The sequence below is a fragment of the Pygocentrus nattereri genome, chromosome 24, assembly GCF_015220715.1.
Source record: "Pygocentrus nattereri isolate fPygNat1 chromosome 24, fPygNat1.pri, whole genome shotgun sequence".
NCBI classification, from domain to species: domain Eukaryota; kingdom Metazoa; phylum Chordata; class Actinopteri; order Characiformes; family Serrasalmidae; genus Pygocentrus; species Pygocentrus nattereri.
In genome coordinates this window covers 14,799,784-14,819,629 of record NC_051234.1, presented here as the reverse complement: position 1 = coordinate 14,819,629, position 19,846 = coordinate 14,799,784, and the positions used below count along the sequence as shown (strand labels likewise).

At 39.9% G+C, this 19,846-nt stretch overlaps 1 protein-coding gene across 9 annotated transcripts in view; it reads left to right on the top strand.

The window, feature by feature from the left end:
* The window catches only part of LOC108442230 (vacuolar protein sorting-associated protein 13B), a 401,016-nt gene that overhangs the window by 99,647 nt on the left and 281,523 nt on the right, over nucleotides 1-19,846 (top strand). For all 9 annotated transcript variants that reach the window (XR_005129589.1, XM_037534077.1, XM_037534078.1 and 6 more), the window contains exon 20: nucleotides 17,543-17,655. Coding sequence is in view for 8 of the 9 variants with exons in the window: in XM_037534077.1 (XP_037389974.1) it covers nucleotides 17,543-17,655 (113 nt within the window). In the remaining variant the exon portion in view is untranslated. The remainder of the gene's footprint in view (nucleotides 1-17,542; nucleotides 17,656-19,846) is intronic.

Genomic DNA, 19,846 nt, shown 5'->3' with positions numbered 1-19,846 from the left:
GGAAAAAAAAATGCACTCAGCTTAAATGATTGCAACCAGCTCAACTAATTGTGGTCATCAGGGAATTGTAATACTGTGTAATGTGTAATACTTGTGACAGGCCTACAGTAAGAGTTTTGAGTAAGTGTCATCAGCAGCTTTTGTGATTAATATTCTGGGTGCAGAGTAGACCCTGAACATGGCCATGGCAGTAGTTGGCTGCTCCCTCTGAAGTGGGTGTGGGTGTGGGTGTGGGTGTGTGTGTGTGGGTGTGGGTGTGGGTGGGTGGGTGTGTGGGTGGGTGGGTGGAGCTCAATTGTACTGGTTATCAGACAGGGCTTTTAACAAAAAAAAAAACAACACAGAACTGAACTGCTTTGTAACACCACACAGATGGTATAAGACTAGTGCCTATATGTATGCACACAAGTATTTCAGGTCACTAAAGTGGTCCAGGATCATTACAACAATAATCAAACAGCAGGCGCACCTGGGCTAGCAAGAGATAGTAAAATGTAAAATGGTGAAGAGGAGGAATGCTGTAGAGTTAAGACAGAATGAGAGTTGGGATGTGAGATGGAGAGATTGCAAAATGAAGATAAGAAAAGCAAGTGGAAAAGGACTGCAGGATAGGGGAGATTAAAATAAGGTTGTAAAATGGAATGAGTAGAAAAACAAGTAAATGCCTGGATTTGTTGACAGCAGAGAGTCTATCGAGAGTGACCATAAGAGGGCAGTTTATAAAGCACACACTTCTACCAACACACACACCTGTCTGCATTTCCCAAGCACATTCAGACGTGAACCTTTCTATCTCATTCCCCAAGAGATTTTAAAGTTATATTTGTACTTCCACAGGCCTAGTAATAGGTGTTCCAGCTACATGCCAATTATACCTCCCACCTGCCCTTTCAGATGTGTGTGAGAGACCCTAGTGACCCTGTGACCTTTCCTGAGTTTGATAACAACCAGGCCTGAATTGGGTCTGGGTGTGTGTTGGTGTGTGTTGAATGATGTTGGTGTCTATCTCTCAGGGTGTGTGTTTTAATATGTAATAAAGCTGTACTGGTGTGATGAGAACAATAGGTGGGATGCTGTCAAAACCTACTTTTAATGTAAGTCATTGGAAGCAGTCATTTTGGGTTGTTTGTTTTGGTCCCATCTTCATGACATTTACACACAATGTAAAGGGCAACAGGCATTTTCAAATTGTGTCAAAAACTGAAAAATGGAGTTACAAGGTTTTCCTCTAACAGCGATATGGTCCTTCTCATATTGTGGCTCAAGACAATTGCTGTATAGTCATCCGTACCCACCCAACCCCTTCTCCACATCTCCTCCCAGGAGTCGAGTCTGCAGGGCAATGGGGTATTCCCTCTAGCCCAACCCAGTCACTAGTTGCCAGATTGATGGAGCAACTGGGAGTTGGGAGGTTCCTCAATTATGCCAGCAATAAAACTCACTGACTCGGACTCCCTCTGCATCTTCTATCTATGTAATTACTGAGCCCTCTGTGTGCACTCGACCCTTAGCTACAATTTTTCTCCTCCTGGGTCTTTTCATCTCTGCCTGCTGAAAGCAGAGAGATTTTTGTGAAGTGGAAGGTAAAGGGGAAGTTTAAAGCGTTAGTCATTTTTTGTCTGAGAGAGTGTGCTCCATGCACATGCATTAGCTTCATATTTTGTTAAACAGAAAGAGAATCCAAGAATGTAACATACTGCCATTTCTTTAAATCAGATCCTGCTTCTCACCTTTAGGATATGCGTGTTAGTGTCAGGATCTTCTGATTTACTATAGCAGCAGCTCAGTAAGAGGAGAAAGACCACTACAATCACATCACAGACCCTGCACTAACTGCAAACAACATTGACCCAACACTTAGTCCAAACAGTACAACCACACAGTGACTCTGAAGAGCACTTATAAACATGGACTCCAAATGTTCGACCCAACATTCCTACTCTAAACAGATCCACCAAACACACTTAACCCAGCCTGTGTGTTGGGGTTGAACTGGCTGCTTTATGGCCCATGTTTGGGGTGAGAGTGTGTGGCGGGTTGGTGTGCGGTTTGTACTGCATTGCTCATGAGTAATTACTGAGCCTGTTTGAAGTGTGCACAACTGCAGCACAGAAATGAACAACAGGCTTGAAGTGCCAAGAGTGGGAGAGAGGCTGGGAAGGACAAACAGATTTAAGTTAGTATGTACAGTTTAAAAAAATAGAACAGTATATTTAGATTCTCTCAAATGTTAGGTTCTCTTATTAAAGAACCGTAATAACTGAAATTTATACACCAACAAAGAACGGGGAAAAGCCTTTGTTTTTTGGTCAGCATTTCGTGTCTGCTTAGTCCAAACAAAGAAGCATTGAAATACTACTGTAGCCATCTAAGTGCTATCACACACCAGACAGAAAGTACAGCCCCGCAGAGTGGAGAGTTCAAGCAGCTATACCACATAATAAGCATCATAGAAAATGTACCAGAAGCTAAAAGGTACAAAATCGAATAAGTTATAATGTGACAAGGATAGCATCAGTAGCTGAGATGAAATCAGATGCTCAGTATTATTCTATTTATCTTTAGTGCTTAAAATATAATACTGTGTCGTACACCTGATGCATCCAGTATGTGGTACCCTGTAACCGTAGAAGTCCTATGTGCAACTGACTTTTCAGTGTTTTTTAATATAATGTAATTCAAAATAATAAGTTTAAAAATCTAATCTGATTCAATTGTCTTTCTCTAGTACACACAGGCCCAAGTGTCAAACAATCTAACAAAGGAGAGTAGTTGTTCTCTGTTTGGTCATGCAATGTTCGGTCAGTGTGTAACTGTAACGTCGGGGAACGATGAGGCGGACGAACATGCTGAGTAAAGCGAGTTTATTACGGGCAAATCCAAAATCAGGGTTAAGATGGTTCAGGTTCATGTAGCCAACACAAAGAGATTGGGGTTCAGACATGACGAAAGAAACACAGACTGAAATACACAACGGAGAAACAAATCAAACATCAAACGTATCAAACAATCGGTATAAAGACATATTCAAACAAAGACCAACAAACCAATGGGCAAACACAGGGCTTAAATACACAAGGGATAACAAGGCACAGGTGGAAACACAGGTGGCAATGATCAGGGGCGGAGTCAGAGAACAAGGGGGCTGGACTTAGACTCAAAACAAAGAAGCGCATGGATGATAAAAAGTAAACAAAAAGCACATGGAGGAGAGGGAGCAGCCAATTGTGACAGTAACTATGTAGGCAGACGTGGTATATGCTACACTTTGTTTTAGAATTTTTCTCCCTGCTCACGTAGTCTGTAATGAAGGCCAGTCCAGACAGAGAGAGTATCATAAGGGCTGATCAGTGTCCTGCTGTTTTTGTGTAAGCACTGAAGCAGAATGGGAAAAGGGAGTTGATCACTGGTAGAATTATGTGGTAGAAGGACAGGGGTGATGGGGTAAGAAACGTGAGCTATATTATGTGTGTGTTTATGTATAGTAGCATGCAAAAATGTTTTGTAATTTTTTTTTTTTTTTTGCAAAACAGTTCATGCAAAACATTTGTCTTGACATAAATTGTCTTATGTATATTTATTTGTTTGTGTTTAGTGCCACTCTTTTGAAAACTTTGTTTGGTTTTTGACAGTTAATTTTGCATCCCTTTCCTCTCATAGACTGCTCTAAGTTGTATGTGGGAGTCTGTATGACATTTTCCTGTTCCTGGTGACATCACTGCCCCCATGTGGCAGATACTTATAGACTTGCTAAAGGGGCAAGAAGAGACAGAGAAAGATGAAGATGGAAAGAAAAGGAGGCACATGCATCTCTGCTGTGATTAACTGCTTCATAAAAGTTATATTTTGGGATGCATTAATACCAATACTGATATCAGGTATCGGTCTGATACCATGTTCATTTACTTGTACTCTTACTTATATTAATACCAACACGTCACACAGTGGAATGTTCGCAGACTGCATGACAGTTGGACACAGTCACTAGTCGCTTTAAACATTCTACCTTTGCAAATCGCCACCAGACATATGCTGCATGATTTTAGCCCATTTTAAACACACACATTCACATTCACAACTACTTCCCTAATACAGATGGAGACATCTGTGGCAAAAAGTCAACATTTACCTACCATGCTACCATGTTCATATGTGCCAAATTTACTCTGTTACTGAATATAATAGCTAGGTAATTAAACATTAATACTGTGATTTGTTTTTGTAAAGTACACTGTAGAGAGATTGTCTTATTGTGTACTTCACACATGCCAGACTTTAACTTCAGTGCACAGTGTGGTACAAGTTAGCTATCAATTTCTCAGCATGTTTGCTCTGTACTAGGTGTGCAGCTATTTTACAAGGAGCAGCCTTATTTAACATTTCTGTAGCTGTCTGTAGGAACTGTGCTTGACATAGCATGTCAGTCAGACCACTTTCACACAGTGTCAGTAAATAGGCTTTGCTTTGTCCATACACAATGGTCTAATTTAACAGACGGTGTGATCCACCAAAGGTTTATGTCTGGACTTAGAGGACATTTAATCACAGCTCAACCAGACAAAAAGACTCTTGAGAACACATAAAACTAGAAACGTGGCCTCCTCGGATGCGTTAGACTCCTGTTTGATGTGATTCCTGCTGTCACTCTGCTACAGAGTCTGTTGTGAAAAGAGACTAATCAGGAGCAAAACTATGAAACTAACTTACAGTTAACTGTTCAGAAGCACTAGCTAATGTACTGCATTTAAAAATGAGCTAGAATGTAGTGGTATTGATTTTATTTTTATTATTGTTTTTATTTTGATCAGTCTTACCTCCCTTTCTATTTACAAGACTACCTTTTGATAAAGAAAGTGTGGAAACAAACTGCAATGAACCAGTAGAGACCGTAGCCTTCCTCTACTTAACGCACTGCAATGTCTTCTAGACTAATAGAATGTGACAAAAAGAAAATCTTTGGAATTGCTAAAATGTGTCTTTGTCTCATTCTAAAATTAAAAGTAGTGTGTGTGTGTGTGTGTGTGTGTGTGTGTGTGTGTGTGTGTGTGTGTGTGTGTGTGTGTGTGTGTGTGTGTGTGGGTTTGAAGAATGCAAAGTGAGAGCTCAAGAGTAAGTGTGTGTTTTTTCTGAATTTTCTGATGGCTTTTTAAAAACGCTGAAGCAGAAATCTGTTATTGAGGCCACTCAGACCAGCAGAGCTTAAGTCATACACACTCTCACTCTCTCACACACACTATCCTCTCTCTCTCACACACACACACAGACACACACACAGAGCCCAGTCTCTGTGTCTCTCTCTCGTGCTTTCTCACACCCATACAAAGACATGCATTTTTTTAGGCTAAATGGGAAAAATGTAGGTTGTGTTTCTTGAGCATTGTGTGTGCGAGGGAGAGAGAGACAGAGAGAGACAGAGAGAGAGACAGAGAGAGAGACAGAGAGAGAGACAGAGAGAGAGACAGAGAGAGAGACAGAGAGAGAGACAGAGAGAGAGACAGAGAGAGAAAACACCGTTCTCTGGATTATCTGTGTCTGTTTAAGCACTTCAGATGCACCAGAATGTCCAGAACAGAGAACTCGTCTCCAAATAAATATTTACTGATTATGATCAGTCAAACACTTTATTGTTTGACGGAGGCTTTATTGTATTTTTATCTATTTTATCTATTTATTATCTTTATTCTTTCTGAACGACTTATGTGCATTATGTATGAGCATGTGGGTGATGTGCTTGCCAGAGTGTCCAGCAGTTTCTTCATTCCACTAACAGAGTAGTTAAAATGAGATCCAAGTCAGGCTTTACTTCAACTGTTCAAAACTGCTTATTTATAATAAATTGAATTGATACATTTTTAATCAATAATTTATCAATTATACATGTAAATGAATATGAATGTGGATGAATTTTCATCTCATAACATTGGAGTATGTTCTGTAGGTTAGTGTTCTTACAGTTCATACTCAATTTTAACTTTCTTTGAAATAGATTTTCAGCGGGTTGTTTCTCTCACATATTGCCTGTAAAATTAAATTGTAAATAATACCATAAACCAAAAAGCCTGTCATGTGTAACATTCAAAGCAAGCATTTTGTAATTGCGGTAGTATTTCATGGCTGTCCTCATTGGACCTGACACTGAAGTCTAGTCTTCATTTTTAACCTTGTAAATTTAAAGCAGAGATGTTTTTCTTAGTGTATAGTGATTTAAGCTGGCTGACCCCTCCTGTTGGTGTTATAACTCAGAGCAGTGATTATACCTCCCAGCACTTACAGACCTGCTTACATCATGTCCTCTTTTTAAGACGTGCTGGTATTTGCTCATATTGAATATGACAGTGTTAGCTTGGTTTAACCAGCATGGCACATTAATAATGGGCATTAACCAAGATTACTACTACTATTGAGGTTTCTATATTAAACATTGTTATATAATGAAATGTGCAATTGCTCCAGAGATGTGTGCTTTGTTGTGTGTTTTGTGGAGTATATGTACTACACTCTTAAAAAGGATGATTCTTTAAGGGTTATTTAGTAAAGAAAATGGTTACACTTAAACACTTAAAGAACCCTTTGCATGATTAAAGGGTTTTTTGCATGTGTGCATTTGTGCTCTAAGGTCAGTACGCTGGTGCAAAACGGCTGCCGCTTTACATCAGTTTTTGTTTGTTTTGTATTGTTTGTGTGTATGTTTTGATGTCTCCCTGCTAGTTGAGGCTTTTGCCATCGTATCCACTCAGAAAGCATCTGAGAGCAGTTTTCCAACTGTGGCTCAGAGGCTTCTTGAGCTGACTGTTTGGATGATCCTACACCACTGCTATGATGCAACCTGGAGCAGCTTCTTCACTGACTGCTTTGAGGCTCTCTAGACCAGGGAGCAGATTGGCGCTACATCGTAGCTGCCTGGACTGGACAGTGCTCAGCAGTTTGAGCAGCGCTACGCCACAACTTTAAGGCCTCTTGAGCCAGCTGCCTGAGCAATGCTACATCACAGCTATGTTGCTGCCTGGTCCAGCTATTTGGGTAATGCTGAGTTAGCAGCTATGATGCTGTCTAGATTTTTATTTGGTTTTTTTTTTAGATGTGTTTATGTACATGATATGTAGGCTGTACATCTGTTAAGGTTTGAGTTATTCCCTCACGGACTTTCTGGGACAGTCTAGAGGGCCGCCGTCTCAAAGCGGATGGGAGATTTGGTGGGTGGGTGGTTTGTCAGGGAGTATCTAATGCTAGGAGATAAAATCAGCCTGAATGAGACCCTGCTGCAGTTCAGCGGCAGGTGAGCCAGGATTTCAAATTATCGATATCTCTCTCCTTTTCTCTTTTGCTCTCTCTACTCATTGTGCTCCCCTGCCCCCCACTCTCTCCCTCCCTGATCACGCCACTATTTCTCCTCTTTAAGGAGTGATCATTAACCCTTTAATGTCTTAAAGTCAGCAAAAAGTAATCTATTACTGCCATTTAATCTGCTCTTCTGCTATAATAACATAAGCAACATGCGTATCCCAGTGCATTCAACAATAAAAGCAGTTTTACTACAGAAAAGAAGGACAAAATAAGACACAGTAGCATGCAGAAAATTCTAGTTCCACATGCTGATCAATTTCACTATGCCCAGCGTGCTCACACTTAGGCCATATTGGGCAATGTTTTAATAAGTTAAAGAGGACATCACCAAAGTGTTTGAATGTGTCACTGACAGGTTTGATGTGGTTGGGGAACTGTATGAGAGCTAGTGTTGCATTTAGTGTAGGTGCAGTGGACAGAGGGAACTGCTGCAGGCTATGTTCCAGTTGAATGAATGTTTAATTTAAGATTTATAATGGTTTGTCAGTAGTTAAACCTACCTGTGTGTATGTGAGCCTATTTCAGTTCCATTTGTCATCACAAGCACATAGAGGAGGGCCTATGTTCTGCTGGCAGAATTTCACTACAGGTTGGATATGGGTCTGCTGTGTCCAAGCCCTGTTCCTCTTCATTCTGCATGTGGCATATATGGGCAAGAGGGCACAGTTTCCAGAAGCACCTGGGGGAGCAGTGGTAGTAAGGATAGTGCTTCAGGCAACTCTTGATTGATCTCATGGTGGACACTGTTTGACTATGTTGGACCCATGAGCCCACATGATGCCAGGGTTTAGTTCTACTTAACATTTGTGAGAGGAGCTGTGCCGTTTTGCTTTCAGTGTGAGTCTTATTTCTTGACTTTCTCTTCTGTGTCCAAGCAAAATAAATGTACTCCTGTACAGAATTTATAGATCGTATTACATCACCGGGGAGAAAATGCTTGGCTTAACTCTGCCTCCTCTTAGGTTAAGGGTAGGATTTAGAAAGAGCTCTTCTGACTTCTCCCCTCTCCTGTTCATTCTCTCCAGACAGGTAATCTTCTACTTAGAAGTCCAGTACAAAAGGTGCTGCTTATTCCAGTATTTCTAGAAGAGAGGAAAAAGAGGCAGATGCTTGTGTTTACGGTTAGATGACAGTAAATACTTTTTCCTGGCATGCATTCCAAATAATCTGTTGACATGGATGTGGCTTCTGATGGTAGTTTTGGAGACTTGGTGACCCTAAGGTTTCACAATGCATGTAAAAGTGGCCCACATCCAATCTTTTTCCTCATATGTAATGCAGATATGATATCTCTGTGGCAGTGTGAACAACAAAAAAAGACATTGAATCTGACATTTTTAATTCCGATTTGGAACACTTTTGTATACTTAAATCTGATATGTAACTTATACGTGGTAATGCAGGTAATACGTGGTCTGAACAGCCAGATTGGAGTTCAGGTAGCATTTACATTTATGCAGCTCAACATTCAGCAGTTTTGCACTGCTGAGACCACAAAAGCATTTGATGCTATGTTTCTGTACAAACAAAATTAGAAGAGACATATCCAGATCAATCCGTGTTTTAAGAGATTTTGAAAGACATGGCCAAACATGGCCAAAGACAAGGCTGCAGGATTAAAGTTAAAATTCTAAAAGCAAAGTTTAAAGAAAGCAAGGTTGCAAACCAAAGAAGTGGCCATGGACTGCGATTTTTTTTTTTTTTTTTTTTTTTTTTTTTTTTTCCCTTCTTTTCTTTCTTTTTTTTTTGGTTTCTCCTACTATCCTTCCTACTGTGCATGGGGGAAAAATAAACTTTGGTCAAATTTGGAACAAATAATTGGAACTTTTTATCCAGTCAATTGCCCTAACTGTAGATGTATTTTCAGGTGAGTAGCTTTTTTTGTTTGTTGGATTTGTTTTTTTTTAAGCCATTCCTTTACTTATGAGGAATACTTGGTGCTATGTTATGAGGTTTTAGCAGAGTTTTGGAGTATTTAAAGTGCAATATGATTTATGGCAGTTGAGAAGTATGCAGAAATGTTGCAAAGTGGAGCTGTATAATTAGCAGAGCAGAAGACTGTGTCATCAGGGTCTTTCTTCTTAGCTGAAGCTTATCTGAGGCATTATTTTCCAAAACTGTCCTTCCTTGAGTGAGAGGGAAGAAAAGAGAGGGGAGGGTTAAGAAAGAGATCTTCTGACTCCTGGAGGAGTCAGAGCTCAAAACTTGTTCTCTTCTGCCTATTCATTCTCTCCAGACAGGTAGTACAAAAACTACTGCCTATTCTAGTACTAATAGAAGAGAGGAAAGATGGGCAGGAGGGGAAATAGAAAGGCAGACCTGGCAATAATTTGCATGATTCCACACCAGCTGCCCAATCTACTAGCCCCTCCAGCAAATCCTCCCACAACACCACCCCTACCATCTCATCCACAATCCTATACAACTTCTCTAGACCCAAGAACACCCTTTGCTTTGGTAGTGCTGTGCCATGCCATTGTGTACTGCATGCACGTAGGAAAGTGTGGAACCTCAGATTGTGCATGAGGAAAGATGAAGATGAGGAGTGATGTTCATTATCAGGAAGAGCTTTCATGTAGCCTTGTGGAGAAGGCCATCTCCCAATGTCTGGGGTCTGGAAGTTATTCAGACGCTTCCAGGCACTGCAGGTGTGTTCTGTTTCCTGATCACTGTTTACTAGCTCCTCCAATCATAGAGCGGCAGAGGATTTTAAAGACCTCTGACTGGTTGTTTGCTATCTCTCTGTGTTGAGGTGATATTGTGCTGTCATAACATAACAGAAATTAAAGGCCTTCACTGATTTTGCACAGACAGTGCAGCATAAAATGTATTTTTCTGCCCATGCAGCTGTTTGTCTGCTCTATATAAATCTGTACAACGTTTGGAGTGATGTTGTTTTGTTCCTTTATGAGCTGAATGAAGTTTTGGTTTTTGGAATCCAATTGAGCAAATGTTTCTTTCTCTCTGGCCCTCAATCTCTCTCTCTCTCTCTCTCTCTCTCTCTCTCTCTCTCTCTCTCTCTCTCTCTCTCTCTCTCTCTCTCTCTCTCTCTCTCTCTCTCTCTCGCCCTCTCGCCCTCTCTCTCGCCCTCTCTTGCTCTCTCTCTGTCTGTCTCTCTCCCTCCCTCCCTTCCTCTTACTTATTCACTCTCTGGAAACAGATGATTATTTCTATATCGAGCGATTATTTATATCAATAATTTTAGCCGATCTGTGTTGACTACCAACTACAGGGTGCTGTGATTGTTTAGCCATTGCTACTTTAGCTGATTTAAAAGAAATACTTGGCATGGGGAATGACATTTTCGTGCTTTTTGGTATTTGAATACTGATTTTTAAAAATATTTTTTATGTTTAGTATTCAGTGATCCCAACAAGAAATATTATATCAGTCATTTCATTCAAAGCTCCAACCTTCCTTACTAGCCTTTAGTATAGTATATATAGAAACATTTTCCCGTAGTTCATCAGTGCAATTTTCTTTGTTAATGCCAAGCTAATGTTGATGTATCTACAGGTTATTGAACAAAGCTATGTTCTTGTGTAGTGCATGTTTAGAATGTTTCATACACTTATGGTTTCTGACTAAAAGCACATTCTCTACTGTTTTATACTGTTCAGTCAAAAACTGAACCCTACTAGAAAGATTCTGGGACTCATCTGATATATTTGAAAGACCTATAAGAACCATTTTAGCAAGGCATATTTTCTGTGAAGTCTGCATGTGGTGTCTACTACCAATACTGTTTGCATTCCACGGTTGCACTTACCTGCTACATTACTCTTTATTCCGGGTATCCAAAACCATGCACTACCATGTGTGTCCTAAACCATGCACTACCATGATAAATAGTATGTCAAGGACAGTACACCACAAAGAGAAGACCATTCATTAGTGTAGTATGTGTAGTATGGGAGAGTATAGGTTTTGCTGTAGTCTTTCTTCACTCTGCACACTCATACACAAAATCGATGGCACCTTTTTAATCGTGCATCTTCAACCAACCCTACTGTTTTGTTTTCTGGATTCTGTTTGATCTACAGTTAAAATTAACATGTACAGTTTCCTAGTCTTTCTGTATTTTTTTTTTAAGTAAATGCAGAGGCATTGTGTTTCAGAGGTTGACAGTTTGGTTATGCCTAACATACATGCACAGTTAGGATCAAATCATTGTTAAATTAATTAATCATTTTAAGCTAGTGCGTATGTGCATGGTGCATGTGTTTGTATGTGCGATGTGTGTGGCATGGTGCAATGCAGTAGTTGAAAAGCTTTCATCACTCTGAAGCCTTGCCCTTGTCTTCGTGGGTGGTACAATCCTTTGCACCATTGTAAGATCCCATCAGACTAGCTCCTATAAACACACACTCTAGCAACCTGCACATGTACACACACTGCTTTTTCCTCTTCCTCTGAACATATACAAGCATAAGATAAAAGGGTGCTCTCAGCGGGTAAAGAGGCACTCAAGCCCACCGTGCTCACTACTGCATGTGTTGACAAATTGGGCAGCTCAGGAGGCTCTTTATCTCCCCACACAGCCTCTGTGGCCACTGCAGCCCCCTACAAAATCACCCTCAGCCCCTGACTGACTGAACATGTATGTCCATCTGAAGATTTTCATACACCACACCTGCAGCTTGCTCAACCCTGCTATTCTTCTGCTAATTATTTTCCAAAGTTTATATACAGATGTCTTTGTCTGGTGTCAGAATATATACAGGTTTTAAACTTTAAACTTGCTTTAAAGTTTAAACATTTAATTAAACATAATTCCTCATTCCCTTGTTTACAAATTAGAAGTCTGTAATACCTGTGTCAAATTTTACGTCATTATTTCAACAGGAATATGTCTGATTTCTTTACTCCTACTTAACTCCTCCACAACAGTCTACTGTTGGCCTATCCAAGGGCCTTTAAAGTGCCATATGTGTGTATGAAAGCTAAGTCATCGTTTTGGAGATTGCATCATGCCCTATTGATGAGGGCTGTCAAGCTGCTGCTCCTCTTCTACCATCACAGAAAGCAATTGAAAATCAGTAAACCTGCTTTTCTCTCAGTCTGATTGGGGGCATTTCATTTATTATTTGAATGCTCTGTTTAAAATAAACAGCCTGTAGTGTATTAATTGAGTCTGCTCTTATAGCTCAGCTTTGTGCATCATATACAGGGAATGTGCTCTGGATTGATGGGTCAGCAAAAGGCTCCAGCTATTAACATTGTATTAGGAGCCTTTCTTGATATTACTTTGTCTTTGAGTGTATAGAGACTAGCTGTCACCGGTCTTCAAAAATTTTCATCAGTTATTTTCAATATGTTATTGAAAACTGTTATGTTCTCCAGAAGGCCTCCTGCAGGTTAAATTACTTACCCCAGTTAACTGCTAAAAATAAACAATGAATAATAACTGGGTAATAAACAATGAAAACTCACAGGCTCAAACCTTTAATCCTCACAAATTGCAACCCCATTTCCAAAAACGTTTGGACAATGTAAGTAAAAACAAAATGCAATGATGCACAAATCATTTAAACCCTGTATTTCATTAAAAATAATACAAAGACAACATGTCAGATGTTCAAACTGAGATGTTTTATAGTTTTTAAAAATATATCTATCCATTGTGAATTTGATGGCAATTTGATTGGGGTGCATTAGTGCACATGGCATGGGCGATGTGTACATCTGTGAAGGCACCGTTGATGCTAAACAATATATACATGTTTTGGCAAAATATGCTGCCACCACATTCTGCATGTACTACCACAGCATTGCTTCATATTAAAAAAGTCCAGGTGCTAAACTGGCCTGTCTATGGTCCAGACCGGTCACCCACTGAAAACATTTGATACATTATGAAATGAAAAATTCGACCACGGAGACCCTGAACTGTTGAGCAGCTGAAATCCTATGTAAAACAAGAATGGGAAAACATTTCACTTTCAAAATTACAGCAATTGGTCTCCTCAGTTCCCAAATGTGTTGTTAAAAGAAGGTGATGAAACGCAGTGCTAAACACTTCCCAACTTTTTTGAAATGTGTTGTTGGCATCAAATGCAAAATTTATTTTTCAAACAACATTAAAACTTCTTTGTTTCAGCCTTTGATTTGTTGTCTTTGTACTATTTTAAACAAAATATAGGGTTTACATCATTGCATTTTGTTTTTAGTTACATTTTGCACAGTGTCCCATCTCTTTTGGAAATGGGGTTGTAGACTTTCTCACTTAAATATTTATATATGGCAAGTATGGTAAGATCAAAGAATGCCTGATCTCCAAATTGTAGGTCTAAGCTATAAAGTCTTTTGGTTACACTAGGCACATTTAATTTTAGGAGTGCAGTGCACAGACTTCTGCTTTAGCCCAACAGAGGGAAACTCAGATGAGACCATAAAGATGAGCACTGGATTTCACACTGTCTAAGAGGATAGGCTAGCAGTCTGACAGCCCTTGCAGTCTCATCTAAATGCACACTCAACCCCAGTTTAACCTCCTCTGAACCCAAATCAATCTCACCTAAACCACAGTTTCTCTCTTAAATCGTAGCCCACACTAACTGAACCTTAATTCAACTTTGGCCATCAGTTACTCCTGGATCAGATGACAGGTCCTGGCTGAGTGCTGCCTCCTCTTAGTTAGTGTGTTAGCTTGTTTTGTAGAAAATCAAGAGAAAGTGAGTAAGAGGAATGGATCAGTCCAGTTGTTGGACATTAGAAATGCGGGTTGTCCCACTTAAGCTGCACATTACCATGTTTGCTGGCTTGGTTTTTATTAATTGCCGCACGCACGTACACACACACACACACACACACACACACACACACACACACACACACACACACACACCTTCCATTTTTATATAATAATTCTTTGTATTATAACTGATTATATAACATCTTAACAGGTTAGTTTATGATTTTCATTTAATTTATCATTTAGGAAATACAGTCACCTCCACAACTATTGAACCCCTAAAGATGAGTGCAATGGCTTATAAGAAATTCTCCTTTTGGTGAATTAGCTTAATCTCACACTGAAAAAAAGAAAAAAAAGTCCAAGCTTTAATTGAAGTATTTTTTTTTCAGAGAAACAAAATCCCTCTTCAAGAATCCCTTTGCCAATAAAACAACACTTAATCTTCTCCTATCACATAAGGTTGGGGAATACAGAAGAGGGAATTTAAGACTATTCCTCTTTACTGAATCTCTCCAGATCATCCAGGATCCCAAGTTCTTCTTTGTACACTCCTCTTGAGCTCACCCTACAGATTTTCTGTGGGGTTTAGATTAGGGGTATGAAATATGATCTGGTCATATGTTTTGCATCATTGTCCTGCTGGAAGGTCCAGTGATCACCAAAGGCACTTTGTCCAGCACAGAATACATATTAAAGTGCTGTTATTTGTTTTTAAGGCACTAAATAAGCTTGCCCCGTCTTATATTACAGACCTGCTAACACCGTCAACCTGTCAACGTTCTCTTAGATCATCTTCTCAGAACTTGCTGACTGTTCCCAGGACTCTGCTGAAACTTAAAGGTGATCATGCATTTGCGGTTTATGCTCCGAGACTTTGGAACAGTCTTCCGCCCGATATTCGCCAAGCCACTTCTATCTCTGTGTTTAAATCAGGTCTAAAAACATACTTTTACAAACTTGCATTTGAATAGCAGGAGACTGTAGTGATGTGAGGTGCTGCTAGTTTTCTTTCTCTCTTTCTTCTAAGCTCTTTTTTTACGTTACTTTCGTTACGTATATTATTTGTTTTATTGTTCTTAACCCAGTGTCCTGGGGATTGATTTTATGTACAGCACTTTGGTCAATTCAGGTTGTGTTTAGAGTGCTTTATAAATAAATTCTTACTTACTTACTTACTTACTTACTTACTTACTTACTTACTTACTTACTTACTTACGTGAGTAGGGGTTATAAGTGGTGAGTAATATAAAAATCTAAAATCATAATACAAATATAAAAAAATATAAAATCATAATACTTGAAGACATTACCATGATAAGTATCACATGTTGTTTTTCTGAGGTTTGATAAGTTACCAGTAGTAACATATTTTAAAAACCCTCTGATTTTTATTCAGTGTTTCATATACTGCACTTCACTATATCTAATTAAAAAGGATTCATTATGATTAAAAAAATCAGACCTAGAGCTGCTGTAAAACTAGGTACTAGGGTTAACTGACTCCACAGAAATGGCGCACACGCCTTGGTTTGGCATGGATTGTGCTATCTGGGAAGCTCTGAATCACTAGCGCCATGAAAAAAAATGTCTTGATGGTGGGATTTTGCACCAGCTGTTCCTGTGTCTTTTTAGTTGTAGTCATAAACTGTTGTCCTGGCAGACACATTAGGGTTGTGGTCTCTCAAACCAGTCCTAAGGGCCCCCCAGACAGTTAACGTATTTCCTCTATTGAAAGTTATGTTGGATAAAAAATTTTGACCATCTGTGGAGCCCTGAGGAGTTGTTTGAGAATCACTGAATTAGCGTGGTAGTGGCAACTGAGCCATTGAAACCTGACAACAGCAGTAGCTGCCTGATCTAGTACTCTGTGGATATTCTGGTTTATCTAAGGTCAGTAATTGCAGTAGGATTCTGAAGCTCTGACAGTATCATGGGGTTGTATGAGTGCAATACAAACTGTTGATCTGTGTTGCTGCATGGAGAGGGAAAATTCCAACTTTCATGCAGGCACGGTATTTGTATTTCTGGCTATACCATACAGTATGTCACTATAAGACTTGGTTGGTACCTGAGATTTTAAAGATGTGCATAAGGGGTATCCATAGTTCCTTGGCACTAAGAAAAATTGAATAGAGCTGTGATTATTTTGATGTTTCTGCTTGCTTCAACTTAGTGGTTTTCATAGCAGTGCTCAGGTCCCCCAGACAGTCCACATTTTTCCTCTATCACAGTTTTGTGTGTTAGGTTGGAGCAAAAATGTTGCCTTGGGGTGTGATTTGAGAACCACCTTTTCAACACATCTTGAAAAGAATAGGCAATGTATTGAAGTTCAAGTAGTCAAAATAGACATTTATTAAAAACAGTCACATTGCAATACTGTTTTCAGAGCAATTTCAAGCTTTATGCACTCTGACACTCCTTCATTCTTTTTTATTTCTTTTTTTTCTTTTCTAGGGCTTTTGAGGTGGCAAATATTTTAAACATTGCAATATCATGAAAAGAAGTGGCCATAAGAAAGTCATGATTTGGTCAAAGCAGCATCAAAAATTTATCAGTTTCATTAATTTATAAAGCTTAAAAAGCTTTAGGTTTAATTTACTGAACTTGCTGTGCTTTAACCTTGGTTTAAACTATTTGGCCTTCCAGTCCTTATGCCGTCACTCTTCAGGGGCCTGAAGTAAAGGATTCCAAAAGGCCCTCTGAAGGGTTTCGGAACTCATCTGTGGGATGGAGTCTTTTCTTATCGGAAGACTGGGGCATTCCGGACTACTCTGGAGAATTCTCCTTAATCCCAACGGCATGGGAGTGATTATGGCTGCACTCTTGGGCCATTAGATCAGGCAAGGCCTGGTGGTGAAGATTATTATTTAAGAATCAGCTAAACCCTCAGAAAGTATAGAGTTCCACAGACCTTTATCAAAAGAAAATGTTATTTTTGGCCTTGTGTGACATACTTTAAACACTCATATAACATGCTATATGTTGGTGCCAAGCAGGCAATTTACACACTCATCATACCCCTGTGTGTTTGCGCTTGCACGCCACAACTAAAGAGAGAGCTGTAGTGTAGTGTAGGTTGTGGAGCAAAGTCCAACGTGTGTGTGTGTGTATGCATGTGCTTTGTCTGTCTGTCTGTCCGTCTGTCTGTCTGTGTGGACCAGGTTTATGCCGCATTGTAGGGACCAAAACCTATTCATACACTCAGGTTTTGAGGACTTTCCTTTCTTGTGGGGACCAGCTTGTGTAAGTCATTCATTTTAAGCTTAGGGTAAGGGTTAGGGTTAGGCTAGTAGTAGTCCTACTTAAGGTTTGGGTAAGTCTCCAGGAAATTAATGGAAATCTATGTAATGGCCCCACAATTCAGACACAAAATTGTGCGTGTATGTGTCTGTGTGTGTGTCTGTTGTTATGCCTTTTTTTGGAAATCTAAACAATACAATGAAATTATGTGTGTTTATGGTGCTGTATTGCTTCTATAATGGTTGATTTTGTGTGTTGTAGGTGCAGTGATGCTTGTCAGTGTGCAAGGCATTGCTGTTAATGTGGATCCTGTTCTGTCCACTTGGCTGCTGCACCAACCTCAGAGACCCAGTGCCAGTCGGCAGACACAGCAAGTATGACACACAATAAGCACAAAAAATAATAAATAGACAGTACAATAACTAGCCAATAAATACAGAATAAAGCAGAGACACATAAACAAACACATGGCTATTGATTGGAGAGTGGAGAGAAATATCTGCTTCCTTATGTGCTTATAGCAGTTCTGAGACCTGCAACTGTAGCCTGCAGAAAACCTTGCTACTCTTCTCAACTTCAATTAGTGACTAGTGTGCTTGTCCCACAAGTGTGTGGGAAGGACTGTGTACATATATATGTGCAAGCACCCTAGCTTTGATGAAGTGTGCTCCAGTACTGCCAGGGTCAGGATCCGCCTCTACAGAATGTTTCTTTTGCTGCAGGACAAGGAGGTGAAGGACTGCAATGAGTGATAAGAGAAGCAAATGTGAAGGAGAGGGTGTTGGGAGGACAAATGGAAAGGAGAAAGAAATGAAAAGAGAGAGATAAGAGGGGGTGAGACCATGACTGCCAGCACAAGTCATCAGTGCCATGAAACTATGAGACAGAGAGGAAGAACAAAAAAAAAAAAAGAGTGAAGAACCTGTAGTTCCATGAAAAAACAACTACATAATCTCTGAAAGACAGTGAACATGTGCGCTGTGTCCATGTTTCAGCTTGTTTTTTTAGGAAAAACAGATGTTGAGTTCTCTATGCCAAAGACAAAAAAGACGACTCATACTTCTATCAGCGAAAGGTGCAAAAGCTAATATCCATCATAGTATGGGGGTGTGTTAGTGCCCATAGCATGGGTGGATGCTGAGGCATATTTTGGTATTTTAGAGAGACATGCTGCCATTAAGATGACATCTTTTCCTGGGTAGTCCATGGCCTCACTCTGCAGGTGCTGCAACGGCATGGCTTCATGGGGACAGAGTATATGTGCTCGACTGGCTTGCCAGTTTAGATTGGCTTCCTGTTGAGAATGTATGGCACATTATGATCAGAAGTATCCTCAGCTCACAAATGATTAAAAAGTGTTATTAAAAGGACAGATTTTGCAACACAGTGGTAAACATGTATTGCAGGCATCAAATTAAAAATTTGTTTATATTGATATATATATATATATATATATATAAAGATGTAAATCAAAGAGGTCTAGGTTCTTTATATATATATATATATATATATATATATATATATATATATATATACAGTGCATCCGGAAAGTATTCACAGCGCTTCACTTTTTCCACATTTTGTTTTGTTACAGCCTTATTCCAAATTGAATTAAATTAATCTTTTTCCTCTAAATTCTACACAAAATACCCCATTGTGACCATGTGAAAAACGTTTTCTCGAGAGTTTTGAAAATTTATTAAAATTAAAAAACAAAGAAATCATATTTACATAAGTATTCACAGCCTTTGCTTAATACTTTGTAGAACCACCTTTGGCAGCAACTACAGCCTCAAGTCTTTTTGAATATGATGCCACAAGCTTGGCACACCTATCTTTAGGCAGTTTTGCCCATTCTTCTTTGCAGTACCTCTGAAGCTCCATCAGGTTGGATGGGAGACGTCTGTGCACAGCCATTTTCAGATCTCTCCAGAGATGTTCAATCGGATTCAAGTCTGGGCTCTGGCTGGGCCACTCCAGGACATTCACAGAGTGGTCCTGAAGCCACTGCTTTGAGATCTTGGCTGTGTGCTTCGGATCGTTGTCCTGCTGAAAAATGAACCGTCGCCCCAGTCTGAGGTCAAGAGCGCTCTGGAGCAGGTTTTTATCCAGGATGTCTCTGTACATTGCGGCATTCATCTTTCCCTCTATCCTGACTAGTCTGCCAGTTCCTGCTGCTGAGAAACATCCCCATAGCATGATGCTGCCACCACCATGCTTGACTGTAGGGATGGTATTGGCCTCGTGATGAGCAGTGCCTGGTTTCCTCCAAACATGACGCCTGGCATTCACACCAAAGAGTTCAATCTTTGTCTCATCAGACCAGAGAATTTTGTTTCTCATGGTCTGAGAGTCCTTCAGGTGCCTTTTTGCAAATTCCAGACGGGCTGCCTTGTGCCTTTTACTAAGGAGTGGCTTTCGCCTGGCCACTCTGCCATACAGGCCTGATTGGTGGATTGCTGCAGAGATGGTTGTCCTTCTGCAAGGTTCTCCTCTCTCCACGGAGGAACGCTGGAGCTCTGACAGAGTGATCATTGGGTTCTTGGTCACCTCCCTGACCAAGGC